The sequence below is a fragment of the Sinocyclocheilus anshuiensis genome, unplaced genomic scaffold (assembly GCF_001515605.1).
Source record: "Sinocyclocheilus anshuiensis isolate Anshui unplaced genomic scaffold, SAMN03320099.WGS_v1.1 scaffold1403, whole genome shotgun sequence".
Classification (NCBI taxonomy): Eukaryota; Metazoa; Chordata; class Actinopteri; order Cypriniformes; family Cyprinidae; genus Sinocyclocheilus; species Sinocyclocheilus anshuiensis.
In genome coordinates this window covers 961,623-978,317 of record NW_015538003.1, presented here as the reverse complement: position 1 = coordinate 978,317, position 16,695 = coordinate 961,623, and the positions used below count along the sequence as shown (strand labels likewise).

The window sequence follows — 16,695 nt, the reverse complement described above, 5'->3', positions numbered from 1 at the left end:
GATACTTGCATGTAATTATGCATAATTTATTGTTATTATAATAGTAAGTAAGTACATGTAACGTGTAACAAGGACACCATAAAATAAAGTGTTACCAAAAACTCTTACACCTTTGACCAGTGAATTTCAATGTTTTTCTATAATTTTCCATAAGGGTTTATTTTTTTAATTCTTACCAACTCTTGCTGTGTGTCCCTCCAAGGCAAACAGCTTTTTGCCGGCGGTAGCATCCCAAATTTGTACAAAGCCTTTGTGTGTACCCACAGCGACAAGATTGCCCTATGAGAGAAGAACGGTCAGACCACAAAACCAGAAAGCAACTTCTGATAGTCCAAGTCATAAAGGTTAACTCACTCTCTCCGACCAGCCCACCGATGTGACTGAATCGCCCTCCACTGATAGGTCACATAGTCGCGTTACCTGCGGACAAAGCAAAGAAAAAAAACACACAACTTAGTCCAAGTGTTCACTAGGTATTTACTGCCTCTAAATTTGCATAAACAGCTAATGCATACTTGACTGGTGCAGGCACTCCAAAGGTAAACACAAGTCCCCAGTCCAACACTGAGCACATTTAAAGAAGACCAGTCCACTAAGTTGAGGTAGAAGTCGTCTTGTAGCTCTGGTGCATCTAGCACCTTAAAAGGAATCTTGGAAATTTTGCGCGTAGGTTTTCTTGGCGACCGCAGAAGCTTCTGGCTATAAACAAAAACATGCATGCAATTAAAACAATGCATTTTACTAATCAATCACATTTTTCAGGAGACGACTCAACTTACCTTTTGCTGCTAACAGGGGAGAGGGAGTATGGGGAAACACTGTTATCATCGGGTGTGGATCTTTTGGCACTGAGTGAATACTGTACATACAAACACAAAGTAAGCACTGAAAACACAGATCAAAACACTTATGTGGCATCAAATGAACAGATCAGCGAATAAGAGAGACTTACACTAAAGAGGCTCCTCCTCTCGGGTGTGGAGGGCTGTAGTCGTCTATCTTCTGTTTGAGGATCCAGAACCTTCTCAATCCCAGCCCCAAGCAACTCATTCTTCAGCAGGGCAGAATACGCCAAGCCGTCAGCTGTCAGACAACACAGTAAACAAGGCAAATTATTACAATGAAAGAGAGTTGAGTATCATATTTGAGAATATGATCCATCAAAAATGAGGTTCATTTAAAGCATAGTCTGTCTCTCTCCATAAAAAAGATACCATAACAGCTTTATTAATGCAGGTAAAATCAACACAATCCTCTTCACACTCACCTTTGCCAGTATCTGATGTTGCGTCTTTGGTTTTTTTATTCTGGCTTGGTGACTTTTCATTTTCCTGTAATAAGAGTAAAGAAAAATGAACTTGACATTACACATTCCTTTAATTCAAATCAAATGGAAGCAACGTGGAAGCTCCATTACTAGTATTTAAAATATATATATATATTCCACCCACATTTATTCTGTGGAAGTTGATGCTCGGGACTGAGTTAAACGTTGACGTCGTGACATTTGAAACAAAACAAAAATGTTATGTTTTTAAAAGGGAAAAGACAAACTTCAATTTTTTTTTTGTACGGAGAAAAATACTATCAAGCATTTGGTTAAAAAAGTTCATACTATATATTATGGAAAATATTGTGCATTTAATTTTTACATTTAGTTAAAATAGTAATACTATATCCAAAATGTTGATTAAAAGACTCACAAGTACATAGCGTAAATAAATAAATAAATACTTGCGTAATTATTATTGCATTTAATTATACTTAAGTGTTTTGACGTAAAAAAAAAAAAAAAAAGTAAACACTTTTCTTAGCTATTTAAGCAAGAGACAGTCGTGATTCTCCCATTTTAGTATTTAGATGCAGAAACTTTGTAAAGAATACGCTACTTACACTAAAAATATATTTGGCTGTTTAATTCAAAGAAAAGTTAAACTTATATGAGCATGGTTGATTGAAATTTTAGTTTGTAAATCATTAACAAAAGTTTAAGTTGTGATTACTGATGTATTTTGTCTCTAAATATTGAAATAGAGTAAAATCTTCTTTTTATTTTTGCCCTTATAAATGTAACTGAGTAATAGTACACGTATTATGTTTTAACAGAACTTAAATAAAGCACAAATTCCCCAAAATAATATCTAAGTGTATAGTAGTGAAGTAACTACTACTACTCAAATACTTTACATTTCTTGTTTCTTTGTACAAAAAAGAGGAAAGAGATAAGAGGAGGAAAGAGATAAGAGAAGAGATGCCACGTACATCAAATGGTAAATTATTGAAAGCCATTGAGTCATGGAGTCAGTCATAAAACTATATTATATTTATATTTTCTTTTCCATTGCTCTAAAACAAACTTTTATTTTGACAAGAACACGTGAGACCGGAAGTGGAGTGGGGCGTCATGGCGAAGGAAAGACGCCGTGGCGGGTTTGGCGATGACTGTGGTGTGAATGAAGAGAATGACGGAAGTAGCATAGAAGAAGAAGATGATTTTGCAGATTTGAATTGTGGAGAGTGGAATCAGGTAGAGCTGACATCTCAGAAACGGAAAGACAGTTGGTTCGCAACCCGCCATAAAACCAAAAGAAGAAGAAGAAGACCGGAAGTGGCCATCCTTAGCGCACCGCAGTTCATGGCCGACTTGGGAGCATGTTTGTTGTGCTTCTGCATGACACGAGTGAGACAGTTCCTTGCATGGACGGCATGGAGAGCACTGTATGACAAAAAAACAACAACAACATCTCCGCTTGTAGTAAGTTCAATATTCAGATAATTCAGCGACTGTAACGAATCAGATTGTGAACTCGGTTAGCGTCATTCTGTCTTAACTCTAATGTTTTCAAACCCGTCATTCTGCCGGTGCTGTGCCGAATTCTGCACCGGCTGCATAACACACTTACACACAGCTGACAGAGAACCGCGTGTGTACTGCTGGCACAGAGATGGCAATGTCCAGGCCTTTTCTTCCATAGTGCAACACCGTGACTCTTTAAACCCATATTGACCTGTCTTTCTAGACGATAGTACTATATTATAGAACGAGCACAAAAAGTAGCAAAAATGTGTACAATTGAACATACTGAATGAGTAATCTTTTTCTGACACGTGCATCATCATGTATGTGTAACGTAATAAATATCCGAGGCAAAAATTCCCGTTTTCTTGTCCACACTGACACAGCTACTCAGATATTGTAGAGGAAAGTCTCTTGGCATTACTATGGTAACCGATGGTGCCAACCATTCGTGAATGATTCGGATCTTTTCAGTGAAACTGGTTCTCAAAACCAGTATGAACGATTCGTTTACGTACCGTCTCTTAATACACGAGTTTCACAATTTCAGTTGAATTACTGAAATAAATGAACTTTTCCACGACATTCTAATTTATTGAGATGCACCTGTATTCTTTACATTCATTCAAAAAAACTCATTCTGAAAATATAAAGCAATACGCAAATTTCTGCCATACATTTTAATTTTCTGTTAATATAAGCTTCTAAATTCTTTAAAAATAATCTTGAGTAAATCAGGATCTCATCATAAAGTAAAATAATTGCTTAGTTTGAATTGGTTCATTAAAAACCGATTTGCAGTAATGAGACTAGTAACCAATATATTGGTTATTGATTTCCCCTATTCAAACAGTTGACAAGCAAAACAGTAAGTCCTAAAGATTGTATTTGTTTGTAGTCTATGAAGGCCAAAAAATGCTGTCTAAGTAGCAGCTCACAAGGTTTTGAATCATCATATGAGTCATGAGTCATTTCATTACTTAGTTATTATGAAGCATGTGGTCAAACTTTTGTTGTTTGTAAATGTAGGTTCTGTAGATATGCTGCTCTCTGGAGTACTCAGTTTAACCTGTGCATAAGGACATCATCCTGATACTGAAAGCTTCCTCATGGCAAATCATGCGGATATATCAGCGGTGGGGAGGATTCTCGTCAACCCAAAGCAGGACCTGACAAAGCGCTTTAGAGCACTTTTTACTCTCCGCAACCTTGGTGGACCAGAGGCCATTACATGGATCAGTGAAGCTTTTGTGGATGAATCTGCACTTCTGAAGCATGAACTGGCATACTGCCTCGGCCAAATGCAAGATGAGCGGGCCATTCCTATCCTGGAGACGGTCCTGAAAGACACTAATCAAGAGCCAATGGTCAGACATGAAGCAGGTGAGATGTACAGTCATATTCTTCCTTCTTATTTTCCTTTTTTTGTTTTTAGGTATGTCATATACAGTGTTTTTATTATATTTTAAATTCCAGGAGAAGCACTGGGAGCCATTGGAAATCCCAAAGTCTTAGATTTATTGAAGAAATATGCAGAAGATCCAGTAATTGAGGTAGAGTCAACCCGTATCACCAAACTATTCACCCATTCATTGTTACACTAACGCTAGAATGTCCTGCTGTGCATTTCGATTATGCTCAAAGTTCAGGTTTTACATGAATTCTCTCTTTGTACAGGTGGCAGAAACATGTCAGCTGGCAGTCCGGAGGCTGGAGTGGCTCATGAATGATGGGGAAAAGACAGCAGAGGGGACAGATGAGAACCCCTACTGCTCCGTAGACCCCGCGCCCCCTGCCCCAAGAAAAACTGTCCCGGAACTGAGGGCACAGCTCTTAGACGAAAGCCTGTCGCTGTTTGACCGCTATAGAGCTATGTTTGCACTGAGGAATCTTGGGACTGAAGAGGCTGTTCTGGTTCTTGGAGATGGTGAGAAAGATTTAAATTGAGATCTATCCAAACACAATGTAGACGCAATACTAGATAAATAACAAAATAACGTAAATAACAATGCATGTATTTGATAAAAAAAATACAGTAAAAGCAGTAGTATTGTGAAGTATTATTACAATTTAAATGAACTGTTTATGAACTTTTAATTTATTTTAAAATGTGATTTATTGCTGAGATGGCAAAGCTGAATTTTCTGCTGAATTTACTTCAGTCAGTGTTACATGATCATTCAGAAATCATTCTAATATGCTGATTTGTTGCTCAAGAAACATTTTTTTTATATTATCAGTATTGAAAACAGTTGTGTTGCCTAATATTTTTGTGGAGACATTTTTTCAGGATTTTTTTAAAAATCGAAATCTTTTGTAACCTTATAAACTGCCACGCGTCATCAATTTAATGCATCCTTCTTAAATAAAGATATTATTTTCTTAAAAAATGTATTTTAGGTCTTCAATGCAGCAGTGCCTTGTTCCGCCATGAGATCGGCTACGTCTTGGGTCAGATCCAGCACGAGGCCAGCATCCCTCAGCTGCAGGCAGCTTTGGAGAAGACCGATGAGAACGCCATGGTCAGACACGAGTGCGCAGAAGCACTGGGCTCCATCGGGAAGGAGGCGTGCTTACAGATCCTAGAGCGCTACAGGAAGGACCAGGAGCGGGTGGTGAAGGAGAGCTGTGAGGTGGCACTGGACATGCTGGAGTATGAGAACAGCTTGCAGTTCCAGTACGCTGTTCCAGACGGACTGCTTAGACTGCATAGCGCTTAGTGAAACACATTTCCTAAAACATGTTAATGTTACACAGCTGATCCATATTTCAAACTCAAGTGAAAGCATTTTGAATGCTTGAACATTTAATAAACACTTAATCAATAAACAATTTTTGCAGATACAGCAAAAAAATAAAATCCTCCCTTGAAAAAACAGGAATACATTTACATAATAAAAGCATTTATTTGACCACATATACTTATGTCTTATTCTGCCTTTAAGCTTTAACATTTTGCGTCATGAATATTTTTGATGTCGCTAATTAAGTTTCTAATCTCCAGTAAAGTCTGTGACTAATGTTAAATCCTCCATGCATGAGCAGAGGTGATTAGCAGAGCTAAGAGCGCTAGTGCTAGTCTGAGATCTATAACGGTACGTTCTGCCTAATTAATCCACACAGCAGTCTATCTCACTCAATAAGATTCATCTTTAAAGAAGCACACATGGAATTAAAATCCAAATGATCTAATTCTTAAGTGATCATCCCTATCTAGCATATCAGAAAATTAGCTTTAAACAAACAGAAATGAGAAGCATTGCATTCTGATCACTCTTGTATATTTGTATAAAACAATAAATCGGCAACCTTAAAAAACTAATTTGCCCTGTTATGAGTTTAGTAGATGAAAGTACAAGTGCACTGCTAATTTACTGATGATAGTGTGGATGGAGGGTGACAAACCTGGAATGTTGTGCTCAGCAAAGTCTCTGAGGATATTTAAGCCCTCATTTGAGTTTGGGGGGAGGAGAGATGACCACGTTCTGAAGAAAAGGCTGGACCAAACCGCAGAAAAAGGCTAAAAGTAACACAAAGCAGAGAAACTCTGTAGATGGCAGTTAGGGAGAAACTTGCAAACATGCTACACCCCTTCATGATTGGTATTGTCACAATTAATACCTCCATCACCACTGCATACTGGATCTTCATTTTGACAGAAGCCTTTCACAAGAAGACTGATGATGAAGCCAAAAAAGACAACCCTGCTTAGCCAACGCACCCTTAATATAGTTACGTGTAGAGAAGGTTAGAGTAGAGCTTCTTTTGTGTCTTATATTTTTATTTAATAATGTAGATAACTTGAGGGGGAAAAGATCTCGCCATTTGAATAATCTGACTTGAGCAAGTATTTCATGATTCCAGCTTTTCAGGAACTGTTTTACTTTCAGGTAACTACATTTAAAAAAAAAAAAGTTTGTTCTGCTGTTTCATATTTTTGTTAACATTTTCATTTTTATTGTTTTCTAAGTTATTTTGTGTTTCATGAATGTTTTCCTTTTTGAAAAGTCATTAAATCACCTCAACAGATTTGAAAAACATGCTACTGCTTCATGCTACACTTCAAAAGTTGATGTCGGTAAGTCTCTTATGCTCATCAAGGCTGCATTCATTAATTAAAAAATACAGTAAAAACAGTAATATTGTGAAATATTAAAATTTAAAACAACTTTCCATGTTAACATTTTTTAAACATATTTTAAAGCCAATACTCCGGTCTTTAGTGACCTTTCAGAAATCATTCTAATATGCTGATTTGGTGCTTAAGTAGCATTTCTTATTATCATATTATTTCATTGTTTTCTAGATTCTTTGATGAATAGAAAGACTTTTGTAACAATTTTTCAATGTCACCTTTGATCAATTCAATGCATCCTTGCTGAATAAGTGATTAAAAAAAATGATAGTGAACGGTAGTAAATTCTATGGATTTTTTTATTTATTTAGATTAGATCCTTTTAATTTTAGATAAGTATTCCATTAAGAAAAAAATCATTGTAAATACACAAAAGGTTCTAATTCAGTGGAGTAAAGTCTTGATAACTAGCCCTTTATACCTTTCATAATCTGTGTAACAAGCATGGAGAAATGAGCATTAGAGATGGGCAGGGAGATGAATAATATAGATCAGATATGACTCATAGGATCAGATCTGTCTGAATCACTGACTCAACCACACAAAAGCTCTTCCTCTGTCAGTCATTCAGTCAGACAGACAGAGACTCTGAGAGAGTTTGTGCAGCATCAGCCTCTGGAAGAACAACACCGCAGCTGAAATTAGACATGCATCCCATATTGATCAGCATAGTGGCAGCCAACACAAGTTTAACTATTGTCTACTGGAACTTTCTTCTGTCTCAGGTTTTCTGCAAGAAGATCAAAGATGCACCGCAACCTGAGGAAATTCCTGTCTGAGTGAGTATTATTATTATGAGTCGTTGGACTATTACTCTTACAAGATAATTTGCTGAATCCTGCACTGTAAAACAACAGTTTCAGCGCCAAGTCTCATTACTGTACTGTGGATGTCTTTGATTTTATGTTATTATTTACTTTGACAGTAAGGAATTTTATGACTTAAATGATTGAAGGTTGTGAGAAAAGGAATTTGAGTTGGGGGGGAAAAGAGAAAAAAAGTCCTAATGAAGAGAACAAACACTGTTCCCATCTTCACAAATCTCAAAAACAGGACACAAAAAATCGAAAGTGACAGTAAAGACATTTACAATGTACTAAAGTTCTTTAATCAGCATCATTTTCAACACTGATAATACGAAATGTTTCTTAAGCATCAAATCAGCATTTTTGAATGATTTCTAAAGGATCGTGTGACACTGAAGACTGGATTAATGGCTACATTTAAACTACATTTTAAAATATATTAATAGTAAATAAAAAATTGCGATAATATTTCACAATATTACTGTTTTTACTGTATTCCTGATCAAATAAATGCAGCCTTGGTGAGCATAAGGGACATTAAAATATACTGACCAAAGTTTTGAATGTTAAGTTGTAGGAAGTTGTGTCACAACTGACAACAATTAAGGCTTATAGCCTTTCACTGACAGAAAGGTGATACTGTCTTACAGGCCTGTAAAAATTCTATTTCTGATCTATCTGATAGTGCACTTGCTGAGATCTTTTTGCTCCATCCCTTGCTTTAGCTCAGATGTTGCTTTATCAATCCATTCTCATACACTGTAAATAAAACCAATTGGATTAATTATGGCACAGTATACCGTTTCTGTTTTAGTATAACCTATTCTTGATGTATAATGTAATTTAAAAACCTTTTTAAAATGTAAAAACACACCCACTCCCTCTTGAGAGTGAACAGGAGCATCTCAGACGGGATTAGGTGGATTACTGTATAGCTAACCCTTGATTAAAAGCTTTCACCTTCATGAAAGACAGCTGCCATTACCAGCAATGTAATATCAGAGTCAGCGAGATGTCAGCCAAAGGATTAAGCCTGGGATTAAGAGAATCATATCAGGCTACTTCAGAGCACATTCACTGGCCTTTACCACAGAATAATGAACTCTGGTCATAATTAGCACGTATGGCTACATTTGAAAACATTACATTTCCTTTTACACACAGGTGGAGGCCTTGGTCATGATCCTGACGATGAAGAGGAAGAAGAAGAACCACCAAAACTGATCTTTGGGAAGGAAGTAGGGATGAGGGAGAGAAAATAAGAACAAAGGAGGAACAGACTGCCATTTGACCCAGAAGTGGACGGATAGAAATTCTGCCAGGATTTAAGTCTTCTGTATTTGAAAAATCATGGGGTTAAACGGGTGTCACTGAATAGATTTATAAACAACCCTCTCTCTCTTTCATCCATTAGTCCATCTTCACAAGCCCAAATCTCTTGCTCAACCACTAATTTAAAATTTTTTTTAAAAATCAATTAATCTTTCTTTGTCAGTGCCACTCATTTCCACTTGTTGTAAGTTACTAGAAAATCCAAAGCTTATGTGTTTTAAGTTTGTATTTTATTTGTATTTTTGTGTTTTTTCCCCCACTATATTTAGCAAAATAGCTAAAAAAGTTTTGTGAATACCTATCTGTCTTACTCTTTTACATGTGTCTCATTCCCTCAATAATAAATGAATACAACAGAGAGCACTGCGTTGTTTACATGGCAATTAGTATCTTGTACTCTCTGATCCGGATTAGCATGATTAGCATGTGCTGGCTCCTGCAGGAATGTTCAGCACAGATAGAGGGTGCTGTGTGCTCAACATAGAGGACATACTTCTGTTCTCCAAAGTCAATGAAAGCACCAACCTTATTTAAGTTACACGCAATTTGTACATCCTGTACTGTGATCCACTGGACCACGTGTTTGGGCTTGTGGATATGTCCAGTTGTTACATTAAAAAGTTGTTGCTACATGATCTAACCATTACAAATACTTTGGTTGGTGTAATGTAATGAAGTCAGGACATTCAGACCAGGACATTCAAGGATTCAGAACATTGAGGGATTTAAGACCACTGTCTGTTTGATTTCACAGAACACTATACAGTATGTTTTAGAATTTAGCAAGACTATAGTTCATTTCCTGAACTGAATACCATGACCAAGTTATAATTGTTTTCATTGACGTCATTGGTTACATTGCCCTTTAAAATACGCCAACAGGTGTTGAGACGCAGACACCTAATAGAAAAAAAGGCTAAATCCAGGCTCAAGGCTTCTCATTACGCCACTAAGCACATTAGCTTGATTGTCTTCTGCTGTCAAAGTATCAGGTCTGAGGGAAGCCCTGTCACAGAAACAGTCATTCAAGGACTATCATTCTGTGGCATACTTTCTTGTGATTCTGTGAATATGCAACAAAAAGGAAGATGACTGTTGAGCATTCAGCATCAGAAAAAGAGAGAGAGGAGGAGGGCGAGATAGAAAGCTAGAAGATGACGGGTGTCTGTCAATGAGGAACAAAAGTTTTGTGGGGTATGTACACAACATATTATCTTATTATCTGACCATAAACATAGCTAAATTATACTGACTTGCTATATATATATCTATATATTGTATCTAACCCTACCTCTAATCACTAGTTCAACCCTAATCCTAACCAACCTTAAGTTTACCATAAATAAAGACAATATAAACTGTTACATTTCTAACATTCTATATGATTCTAAAGTATTCTTTAGTACGCCAAGCTGTATCAGAGCTGAATAAGTTACACAATGTTTTTTTTTGTTGTTCGTTTTGTTTTGTTTGTGATTGAAAGGGTTCTGCCTATCTTTTGTCTATGTAATAAAGTTGTAATTGTGAGTGAACCTGCTGTAATGCAAGACAAATTTCAGACTTTAGTCTGACAATAAAGTTATATTGTATAATAAATGAATAAATTACATTTTAAAATAAAAAAACAGTTATTTTAAATTGTAATAATATTTCACATTACTTTTTTACTGTACAGGTGCATCTCAATAAATTAGAATGTCGTGGAAAAGTTCATTTATTTCAATAATTCAACTCAAATTGTGAAACTCGTGTATTAAATAAATTCAATGCACACAGACTGAAGTAGTTTAAGTCTTTGATTCTTTTAATTGTGATGATTTTGGCTCACATTTAACAAAAACCCACCAATTCACTATTTTTTAATTGGTCTTATGAAGTATTCTAATTTGTTGAGATAGTGAATTGGTGGATTTTTGTTAATTGTGAGCCAAAATCATCACAATTAAAAGAACCAAAGACTTAAACTACTTCAGTCTGTGTGCATTGAATTTATTTAATACACGAGTTTCACAATTTCAGTTGAATTACTGAAATAAATAAAGTTTTCCACGACATTCTAATTTATTGAGATGCACCTGTATTATTGATCATATAAAAGTAGCCCTGGTGAACATAGTGACTTCTTTCAAAAACATTAAAATGAAACATTGAATAAGTATACAATTTTAAATAATGTTTACTTTATGTTTTTACCTAGATCAACAGAAAATGAAGGAAAAGCTGATGTTAAACTGAAACACAGTGGAGCAAACAACAATACTTATGGATTTAGACAAAAACAATGAAAGTCTTGATGAGGACTTTTTCAAGGACTACAACCCCCCAGAAAATGATCTGCTCACTCCACCCAAGCATATAATTTATCTGCTGTTGGCTGTGAGTGTGACAGGAGTCACCCTTTTCGCCATCATAAGACACCTCATCCAGGATCTCATCCATGATCTGGCAGGTATGTAACAAGAAACCTTACAAATGTCTCTTTCACCATAAGCAATTTCAAACCCTCTGTGCACATTATCTGGACTATGAGCTACATGACATGGTGTTCAAAATCCCTGGAAATGGGAAAACACTTGACTGCTCTGCCAAATGCTTAAACCTGCCAAAGATGTTTTGCTGCTCTCCAAGCCTTGGGGTTTTTTTTTTTTTTGGCTGGTCAGCTTTAGAGACCAGCTAAGCCATTTGAATACAAGCCTAGACTCCATCTAACAGCAAAACATCAAGCATTAATAATACATTAATTAAAAAAGACACTAGCACTCTGTTGTACTATAAGAACATCAGCTGAGCGCTCTTACCTGTATTGTGTCTGTAGATTTCCTGTTTGGAGAGCAGCCCGTGGAAGAGCCGGAGACTCTCTGGGAAAGGCGGGATAAGTTTAGGGCAGACTGGATTCCAGAGGCAATGCCTGAGCTGGAGGCCATGATGAGAGATGAGGATATACAAGAACTCATGGAGGGCACTGAAGACATGCCAGCCATCTGGATTATATCGGACAAGTTTCAGCCTCGTGCTCCATCCTCCATTCAAATAGATGTTAGCGGCAGCTAGCATGAAATAAGTACAAGACTCTTCTCCTCTGAATGCTAACACTGATATACTTAAATATTTTTCAAACTAACACCCAAGAATCCATTGTGTCAACTATGCGCACACAGCTTGTTCTTCCTTTTCTTCTAAAAGATCTCATGAAATGAAAATTATTATGAAAACAGCATAACTTACTTTTGTAACAAGACGTTGGTATGTATCAAATGGAAGATGAATTGAAGACAATTTGCTAGTCAGCAGCATGACCTGTAATAGATTATCCTTCCAGAGAGTATCTGAATGGACAAAAAAATTCCATCCATCTAGTGCAAGATGAGTCGTCGTTATTTTTCTCTGTTTTCCCCAGAAGAGAAAGACTGTCATTTTTTAGTGTATATCTGCTCAACGTGAATTCTGTCAACATTTGTGAGAGCAGTTGGATAGAGATGACCTCAAAGCAAACGCACATGGTCTAAATGAAACAAAACTCTAAATTTGAATAAATAAGGTGTTTTAAATTTTTTTACATACTGTTGCACTATATCTATGCACTATATCAATTCAATAGACGTTTTTGTGTCTATGAGCCCTTACAGAAGTTTAACCTGGCACGACCTTCTGTTCTGTGCCAGCTTGGAAAATAAACCTTTGTCTTTACAACATAATAGCATGTAACATTTTCAGTGGGAGATTATCTAACAATCACGCACACTTACTCTCTGAGTGACATGCTGTGATCTGTGACCTCTCTTATGGATTTTGTACTTTGGACACCAAGAATCCTTCACATATTTACAGACGACTGAGAGGAACGCAGCAGTGCGTGCGGACTAAATTCATCATGTTTCATCTACAGAATATCGTTGCCTTCATAATAATCTCTGCCTCTATTTGTCAGGCTCAAGCCGGTGAGTGAAATTAGACACATTTCATGTTGTAGTGTATTCTTTTCAATGTGTTTTTCTTGACTAAATTTGAACTCCTTGAACTGATTTAACATATAAAAGTTGTATAGTAAAGCCTTCATAGGGTGTAAAACATTTACCGACAAAAACCTTTCTGTGATACACTGTTACTCAGGTGGTCAACAGGCATCTTCAGATACAGCTAAAGTCACATTACAGCCGTGGCTGGTGGGACTCACAGCAGTTGTTGTTTTTCTCTTTATTGTCTTCGTCCTCCTCATCGTGCAAAGACTCTTTTTCAAGAAAGACAAGTGAGTCCGGACCTGAAATGTTTCAGGATGATATATACTGTACATTAGATAAAAAAATCTACATAGTTCATAAAACACCTGATTCTTCTTTATTACATAACTTTTGACGGTACATTCAATTTGTTTTGTGTTTTTCTTATAGCAATAGCAATAATACTTCTAGTTAAAAATTTAGATTTTGATCATTTGATTAGTCATGTGATAATATTATGGTGACGATGAGTTTATGGTTCTTTAAACAATTACTGCCATTTAATGACTGTACACTTCAAGATACTGTCAAGGCCATGTTCAGTCACCTGACAAGACACACCTAAAGACATAATGAACAAATGCATATCATGTTTAAACATTAATGTAACAATTTGACAGTATATTTTTATTGTATACAATATATACACTACTGTTAAAACGTTGTGGTCGGTAAGATTTCTAAGAAAATAATACTAATGATATTAATAATATTAATGTATAATGTTACAAAAGATTTCTGTTTCAAATAAATGCTTTTGAATTTTCTATTCATCAGATAATCTTGAAAATATACAAATTAATATATTTGTCAACACAGGAATAAATTACATTTTAAAATATATAAAAAAAAGTTTCCACTTTCCAAAAAAAAAAAAAAATCTAGTCAACCCCAAACTTTTAAACAGTATGAGTACAAGATACTTTTCTTTTCAAAATTGTGACCCTGGACCACAAAAGCAGTCATAAGTAGCACGGGTATATTTGTAGAAATAGCCAACAATACATTGCATGGGTCAAAATTATAGATTTTTCTTTTTTGCCAAAAATCATCAGGATATTAAGTAAAGATCATGTTCCAAGAAAATCGTAAATATATGAAAACGTAATTTTTGATTAGTAATATACATTGCTAAGGACTTAATTTGGACAATTTTAAAGGTGATTTTCTCAATATTTAGTTCCCTTTCATGGGAACTTCGAACTGCGTCCTCTAGGGGTCGCTATGGGGAACGCTATATACTATAGTATAAATAGGTGCTGGGAGCACACATCATTCTCTTCTTCGTCTTCATTTACTATTTTGTTTGAAGCGTGCATTTCTGTGGTTAGAGCGATCTCTATTCATCTCATTATGGCGAGCACTAGCAAAGATTCCAAGCCTTGCGCTCTACCCTGGGCCCAGGAGTCTGGCCCTAACAGGTAAGTATTTTGGGGTATGTAGCCTAGGCCTTTGGCCGTAGGGAATAACGTCACTGACAGCCGTCTAACGTCCCAGGGGCAACTCCCATAGCAATATGGTAGAGTTGGTACTTAGTGCTCGCCATGGTTCTGGCATGCACTCCCCTCAGCATGGTGGCGTGGGTATACCGTTCCCCATAGCGACCCCTAGAGGACGCAGTTCGAAGTTCCCATGAAAGGGAACGTCTCAGGTTAATTATGTAACCATAGTTCCCTGAGTAGGGAACGAGACACTGCGTCCTCTAGGTTTCTTGCCATGCTGCGGACGCAAGCTTCAGACGAAGAAGTGAATGATGTGTGCTCCCGGCGCCTATTTATACTATAGTCGCACCGGTAGTGACATCATGGCTGTCGCCGGCCAACGAGTTGGTGTTTTTTTCAATGTATGCTTCAGACACGGGTCACGACGAGGCGTTCCCCATAGCGACCCCTAGAGGACGCAGTGTCTCATTCCCTACTCAGGGAACCATGGTTACATAAGTAACCTGAGACGTTTTTTTGCATCCTCAGATTCCAGATTTTCAAATAGTTGGAAAAATCTTGGCCAAATATTATCTTATCTTAACAAACCATACATCAATGGAAAGCTTATTTATTCAGCTTTCAAAACATTGACCCTTGGTTTTGTGGTCCAGGGTTACAATTTTAAACTGCTTTCTACTTTGAATACATGATTAATCAACAAATAATTAAACTTAAACTTTTCAATTCATCACCCCATCCCATTTCTGAGTTTGTATGAGTTTTATTAATTATTAAACTGTCTAGTCCCAGTGTAAGGCGACTCTTTAAACATAAAGCATTTCATCAATGTGTATCTCTCTTTGCAGAGATGAGCTAGAAGAAAGGCATTCATTTTATGAAAACAAAGCAGCTGATCTGGAGGCAAATGAGGAGACCAAGCAGACCACTTTCTAATGAGAAGAACAGATGATCACAGTCCTGCAGCACACAACTCTTTCTCTCTCTGGAAATTATGCCACAACTTTGTGCAGAGTAATTATAATACTATCTTATGTAATATATATTTTTAACGTTAATTTTGGTCTTTTTGTTTTAGTCTTCATAAGTGTTGTTCCTCACATCATCCACTAGATGGAGCAGACTTCACCTAGTCACAGCTTTAAACTAAAGTTAAAATAAAAAAAGGTTCAAATAAAGTGGTGCTCTCTCTCTCTCTCTCTCTCTCTCTCTCTTTTAATTAATTTAGATTTTTTTTGGCATATTCTCAATACACGTTTTACTACTTTGCTGTTAGGGTAGTGAGAACATTGGAATAGAAGAGCACACGCTCAGTGATTCACATCATGCACATAATGCTCTGATTAACTGGCTTTTGACTCATATGACATGTCTGGGTTCTGCATGCATATATGCTAAATGGACATGGGTATGAGATCCACTACTCATTTTGACTGGCAGTTTGGACATGTTAAATGCTTCCAGTCAAATGATGTAACACAGTTTTACTTTTGAAACCATTTGCTCGTCTCGGGGGATTGATTATATGATGAAAATATCATTTGCAGAAAAAATGGCCAGGTGTCCAAATGTGTTAATGATGGAGACCATTATAGTACAGCGTTAAAGCTGGCGTTGCCTAAATGAACAATCTGATTAGTAAGACTATTGAGCTGTTAGTGATGATGTAATAAACTCCCAAACGCATGCTTTTTATATGGGTTAAAGGGAAACGCTTCCAGTTTTACACTCTTAATGTGAACTTAAGAACTGCTGGTATTTCGTAACATTTTAATTAGACAGCTGATACTGTTGCCCTGGCTGCATGTGCTTCTCAAGGTTTCCCATACATGGGAAACAGTTTAGCTGAAACAGTGCTGATGAGTGACAGTAACTAAGCCTACAGTCAGCAGCAATAAGTGAAGCATGAAACCAGAGAGAGAGAGAGAGAGAGAGAGAGAGAGAGAGAGAGTGAGAGAGAGGGAGAGAGAGAGAGACTTCTTTCTTCTCTTTCTCATTCACCACTGCTGCCTTGGAATTTTTATTTGGTTGTTTTTATTCTGGTTCCTGAGCGACGTCATCTTTGCTCCATATGCATCACTTGGGAGCTGGTGACAGATGGATTATTCATTCTCTTCTAACGTTCATTACTGTGAAGCTCAACAACAAAACCCCAGATAAAAACATTCTGAAGTCAAAGGGAAAG

The 16,695-nt window shown here is 36.7% G+C and overlaps 3 protein-coding genes and 1 long non-coding RNA gene across 6 annotated transcripts in view; 2 read left to right on the top strand and 2 right to left on the bottom strand.

Moving 5' to 3' along the window:
- The window catches only part of LOC107676940 (fizzy and cell division cycle 20 related 1), a 4,578-nt gene extending 2,172 nt beyond the window's left edge, over positions 1 to 2,406 (bottom strand). The window contains exons 1-8 of the mRNA XM_016471688.1: positions 2,385 to 2,406; positions 1,452 to 1,480; positions 1,268 to 1,331; positions 953 to 1,083; positions 780 to 859; positions 516 to 699; positions 355 to 420; positions 177 to 279 (exon numbers count right to left, since the gene is read on the bottom strand). Of these exons, the coding sequence (XP_016327174.1) occupies positions 177 to 279; positions 355 to 420; positions 516 to 699; positions 780 to 859; positions 953 to 1,083; positions 1,268 to 1,331; positions 1,452 to 1,480; positions 2,385 to 2,406 (679 nt within the window). The remainder of the gene's footprint in view (positions 1 to 176; positions 280 to 354; positions 421 to 515; positions 700 to 779; positions 860 to 952; positions 1,084 to 1,267; positions 1,332 to 1,451; positions 1,481 to 2,384) is intronic.
- Positions 2,407 to 2,675: 269 nt separating this feature from the next.
- On the top strand, positions 2,676 to 16,465 carry LOC107676882 (deoxyhypusine hydroxylase). Of its 3 annotated transcripts, XM_016471630.1 has the most exons (6): positions 2,676 to 2,755; positions 3,827 to 4,180; positions 4,274 to 4,350; positions 4,475 to 4,724; positions 5,198 to 5,409; positions 15,809 to 16,465. In XM_016471630.1, the coding sequence occupies exons 2-6, from the start codon at positions 3,907 to 3,909 to the stop codon at positions 15,851 to 15,853; spliced, it is 858 nt and encodes a 285-aa protein (XP_016327116.1). In that variant the 5' UTR covers positions 2,676 to 2,755; positions 3,827 to 3,906; the 3' UTR covers positions 15,854 to 16,465. The 3 variants fall into 3 exon arrangements, with proteins under 3 accessions (XP_016327116.1, XP_016327099.1, XP_016327108.1); XM_016471613.1 differs by lacking the exon at positions 15,809 to 16,465 and having other exon boundaries at positions 5,198 to 6,098; XM_016471622.1 differs by lacking the exon at positions 15,809 to 16,465 and having other exon boundaries at positions 2,682 to 2,755; positions 3,854 to 4,180; positions 5,198 to 6,098.
- LOC107676918 (uncharacterized) lies at positions 6,188 to 12,365 on the bottom strand. Its single transcript, XR_001632791.1, has 3 exons — positions 12,296 to 12,365; positions 11,869 to 12,117; positions 6,188 to 6,317 (listed from the first exon to the last, which is right to left on the bottom strand). It is a non-coding gene; the product is annotated as an uncharacterized LOC107676918 (long non-coding RNA).
- smim24 (small integral membrane protein 24) lies at positions 12,383 to 15,686 on the top strand. Its single transcript, XM_016471650.1, has 3 exons — positions 12,383 to 13,008; positions 13,181 to 13,316; positions 15,359 to 15,686. Exons 1-3 carry the CDS (start codon positions 12,942 to 12,944, stop codon positions 15,444 to 15,446), a joined length of 291 nt encoding a protein of 96 aa, XP_016327136.1. The 5' UTR covers positions 12,383 to 12,941; the 3' UTR covers positions 15,447 to 15,686.
- Positions 16,466 to 16,695: the final 230 nt, after the last annotated feature.

Bases quoted from the DNA above. Each gene is read 5' to 3' on its own strand.
- LOC107676882 (XM_016471613.1), top strand. From the start codon at position 3,907: ATGGCAAATCATGCGGATATATCAGCGGTGGGGAGGATTCTCGTCAAC. The intron at 4,351-4,474 runs GTAGAGTCAACC...CTCTTTGTACAG, and splicing joins CAGAAGATCCAGTAATTGAG to GTGGCAGAAACATGTCAGCT. The intron at 4,725-5,197 runs GTGAGAAAGATT...AATGTATTTTAG, and splicing joins TGTTCTGGTTCTTGGAGATG to GTCTTCAATGCAGCAGTGCC.
- smim24 (XM_016471650.1), top strand. From the start codon at position 12,942: ATGTTTCATCTACAGAATATCGTTGCCTTCATAATAATCTCTGCCTCT. The intron at 13,009-13,180 runs GTGAGTGAAATT...ACTGTTACTCAG, and splicing joins TATTTGTCAGGCTCAAGCCG to GTGGTCAACAGGCATCTTCA. The intron at 13,317-15,358 runs GTGAGTCCGGAC...CTCTCTTTGCAG, and splicing joins CTCTTTTTCAAGAAAGACAA to AGATGAGCTAGAAGAAAGGC.